At 36.0% G+C, this 4,013-nt stretch overlaps 1 protein-coding gene across 2 annotated transcripts in view; it reads left to right on the top strand.

Moving 5' to 3' along the window:
- LOC122077968 (5'-deoxynucleotidase HDDC2) overlaps nucleotides 1–4,013 on the top strand; it is a 47,794-nt gene that overhangs the window by 42,566 nt on the left and 1,215 nt on the right. The window contains exon 8 of one of the 2 annotated variants that reach the window (XM_042643851.1): nucleotides 3,041–3,161. The exons of the other annotated variant lie outside the window; for it this stretch is intronic. Coding sequence (XP_042499785.1) covers nucleotides 3,041–3,129 — 89 coding nt within the window. The 3' untranslated portion in view covers nucleotides 3,130–3,161. Of the gene's footprint in view, nucleotides 1–3,040; nucleotides 3,162–4,013 lie in introns of those variants that run through there. 2 annotated transcript variants of the gene reach the window in all.

Raw genomic sequence — 4,013 nt, 5'->3', positions numbered from 1 at the left:
AAAAAAAAAAAAAAAAAAAAAAACAAGACGAAGAAGAAGAAGAAATGAGAGGAGAGAGAGAGAGAGAGAGACGGAAACATACCTGTGATCGTTTTCGTTGCTTTCTGCCTGCCTCAAATCCTGCCGCTATTTGCTCCCATCGCCAGCGGAAGAAGCCCATTCCAATCAAATTCCATAGTTGTCGTCTTCAAATCGTAGTTGATTTCTACCATTTATCTGGTTATTTCGTCTCCCCCAAGTAGGGAACTCACCTTTGTTGGTAAAACCCACCCCCACAATCCCTCCTTTTGTCTACTTTCATTAGTTATTTTGTATTTCCCCTTTTACCCCTCCCATCCAGTCTTATTATCTTTAGTCCTATTTCGTAACTAGTTTCCAAGTTTACCTTTCCAACTACACGTGACTTTTTGTGTTAGAGTAAGACTTCATATTTACAAGTGTGCCTCTCATTAAAGGACTTCCATATATTTACCATTCTGCCATTGTTCTAATCTTCCATTCCATTACCCTTTTTCCATTAACCCTTTGCTTTAAGTGTTCTCTTGCCATAGTGATTCTGAATAGCAAACCTGGCCGATGGATCTCGATCTTTTATTGGATATCCGTCAACAAATGCAATTGATACGAGAGAAGCTAGATGAGGTTCAATGACATTGGATGGACGTCAATGCCCAAGCACACTCTACCTTCAACTATCTGATCTGGTAGAGAAGCCAGAAGATAAGTCACCAATGGTGGAAGATGAGATGGCATCATTGGAAGTTGAAGATCAACTTGTGAAAAAATTTAAATCGGTTGAACTCTTCAGCGAACCGATCGATTTTATTTTTTCGAGTCACTTCACCTATGAACTTCGCGTCGTGGATTTCATAGCATTCAATCATGGTTTTGATGGTGACTTTATACAGGCAATGATGGATACTGATCGATTGGTGTTGATTCTCCCTTTCTACAAAACTCGTGTACGAGTTTTTCTCAACATCGGGGGAATTGATGTAGATATGCACTCATGGAGCGATCCATACCCATCTGGGTATCCAGCGAGAGATGAACCAGATCCATATTGAGTCTTTGGCTAGTAGGATATTTTAGGATTTTTATTTTCATGCGATCTTTTAATTTTTGGTAACTTAGGTAGGAGATAGCTACTAGGATTTAGTTTCCAATTAATTTGAGTGTCCAAATTAGAGTATGTTTTCTTTTAATGTTGGTTTTTTAAATGCATGTAATCGTTCAATTAGAGACAGATTTGGAGAATGATGAATTGAGTTAATGTTTGAGAGCCTGAGGGTTGTGTGTGAGATTCTCTCCCCTTCTTGTGCGAATCTCCTTTCCTTCCCGGGGAGAATCACACACAACCCTTAGGCTCTCAAACATTAACTCAATTCATCATTATTCAAATCCATCTCTAATTGAACGATTACATACATTTAAATAGTAAAAGAAAATCAACATTAAAAGAAAACATACTCTAATTTGGAAAATCAAATTAATTGGAAACTAAATCCTAGTAGCTATCTCCTACCTAAGTTACCAAAAATTAAAAGATCACATGAAAATAAAAATCCTAAAATATCCTACTAGCCAAAGACTCAATATGGGTTTGGTTCATCTCTCGCTGGATACCCAAATGGGAATGGATCGCTCCATGGGTGCGTTTCTACATCAGCTAGAAATTGAGTGGAGCATGATTTTGCACTCAACCCCCAAAGGAGAGTCTTCATTATAATTAAATATCCTGGATGGAGAATTTTAATATCACAAATTATATTGATTGTGCAAATAGATACCGTCCAATCTCTAGGCATACTGAATTCTCTTTGAGTAGGGGCGTGTTTGGTCCAACGGTAAGGTATGAATGTTGAGACTTGGTGGTCAAGCTGTCGAAACAGCCTCTCGACATTCTCAGGGTAAGGCTGCGTAGTTCTCGCCCCCTGGACCTTGCACATGCGGGAGCCTTGTGCACTGGGTATGCCTTGTTTTTTTTCTTACTAAATTCTCTTTGAGTTTCCAAGGATTCTCGTCTGTGTGACTTGGAGCCAGAATCATCTCTGCTTTTTTTTTTTTAAATGTGTGTGTGTGTGCAAGATTCCTAACTGATTGGCAGACAAAATGAGAAGACTCAAAATCATTTTGTGGTGTTGAGAACTGAGAAATACAATTTGATAGATTTAAAATGGATGGAAATATAAACTGTAGTGGTTTGGGCATTGGTATATAAGGATGGAAACTGGTATATAGACAGAAAATTTGTGGAGTTAGTCGAAGTTTCAACCTTCCTATTGAAAATATATTTTTATTTTTATGTTTCTTCATCCACCTCATGATATGCAGGAGGGATGGTAACATTCCCCAATGTGTGTTGGGTTTCTTGAGTTCTGTAACACTTTCCATTGGGTGGTGTCTTGAGGCATGAAAACACATACAAAGTTCTATTAATATTTGTATCTGGATACGTACAAGTAGTCATATGCATAGACTGTTACTCATGATTGAGAGGTTGTCTAAATAATATGTTGCGACAGCATCTAACCCACATAGAATGACAAATCACTTGTTAAGTACAAAGAATAGAACTATTTTTCTTGCTCAAATATTTTGTACTATGATTTTGGAAATGGTAGAAACTGAAAATGGGATTTGTGTTCCTCTCCTGGTATCAGAAAAGACTCTTTGCAGTCCCATTTAATTGATGTTGGGGTAGCACAAGGATTTCAATGAACACCTTTATGCTTGGTTAGACGTTATTATCTGGGAAATTAACATGGTGCTGCTTAGATTAAAAAAAATTTCCTACAAGCTGATTAAAATTGAAAATGACTCCGAAGTCAGAAGTGCCTCCTTTCTAAATTCAAAATGTCTTAACTTGGCACATCAATGGAAAATCCAAATTACCACACACATTATTATCCATACTAATTTGTTGAACCACTTTTTTTTTTCTTCTTTTTTAAATGGATCATATTTTTTTCTCTAATAGAAACTCCAGGGCAAAAGAAAAGGGGGATATTTGTGATGATTTTGAATTATTTTCTACTAGGTAATTTATTATCCTTATGCATGAAGATAATCAATTCCCGGTCGTTGTGGTCGGACTCTCAATGGATTTCGGACCAATATTCTCCATAGGGCCCTCTTATCTCTTCCTTTTCCGAGTGGGTTCTGGAAGAAGGAACCAGAAAGGTATCAAGCAACAAACCTGGTTTTATTACAGGAACAAGCTGCATGATGTTCATAATAAGATTTATTATGCACATTCTGCATCTAGCATTGGCTTAGACCTCATACAATAAACGTCCCTACTTCTAACCTCTACTATCTTTGTTTCATTTCTTCTGAAACAATCACAAAACAACCTTTTTGATTATAGATCTACTGACAGAAATTCAATTGCGTAATCTCGGCATTCAATGTGCATTCCTGAATAATCTTATTTTTTCAATTATTCAACCATTTCATTTTACCAAGTTTAACGTTAGCGAGATTAGTCAACATTTATATGTTTCGATTTGCAACAACAAGATCTTGTTTTGTAACAAGTAGTTTTTTGTTGGTTTAATTGTCACATTGTTATTCATCGAAAATGGGTTGGATTGGTATTATTCTGGATACGCGCCCAAAATCATTTTAATCAGATCTAATGTTCTTATTACGATCTATAGAAGGAACCTGTGTCAGAATTGAGAAATTCTAATGGCTCGAAATCTTAGTATTCTCTTATTTATCACTTGTGTCTACTATTTATGCAGAATTCCGTCATCTATTATTACAAAGAAACTGAAGAAACTCTTAGAAACAAAAGAAATTGGAAATAAAATGAGGAAGAAATTACATAAGTAGAAATAAAAAGAACTTCTAAAACGATGGTGACTAAATAAGATCAAGAGGGAATAATTGAAAAATACACTTACACTTCCATTTGTTTAAAAGAAAAAGAGGATCATATCTGGACAAAATAGATGAAACAGAAAGAGATCCAAGTAAATGGAAACGAAAAAACAAATGATGAATTC

This window comes from Macadamia integrifolia, chromosome 5 (assembly GCF_013358625.1).
Source record: "Macadamia integrifolia cultivar HAES 741 chromosome 5, SCU_Mint_v3, whole genome shotgun sequence".
In the NCBI taxonomy this organism is placed as follows: domain Eukaryota; kingdom Viridiplantae; phylum Streptophyta; class Magnoliopsida; order Proteales; family Proteaceae; genus Macadamia; species Macadamia integrifolia.
Note: the sequence above shows the minus strand (reverse complement) of the source record. Positions and strands in the feature narration are given on the sequence as shown.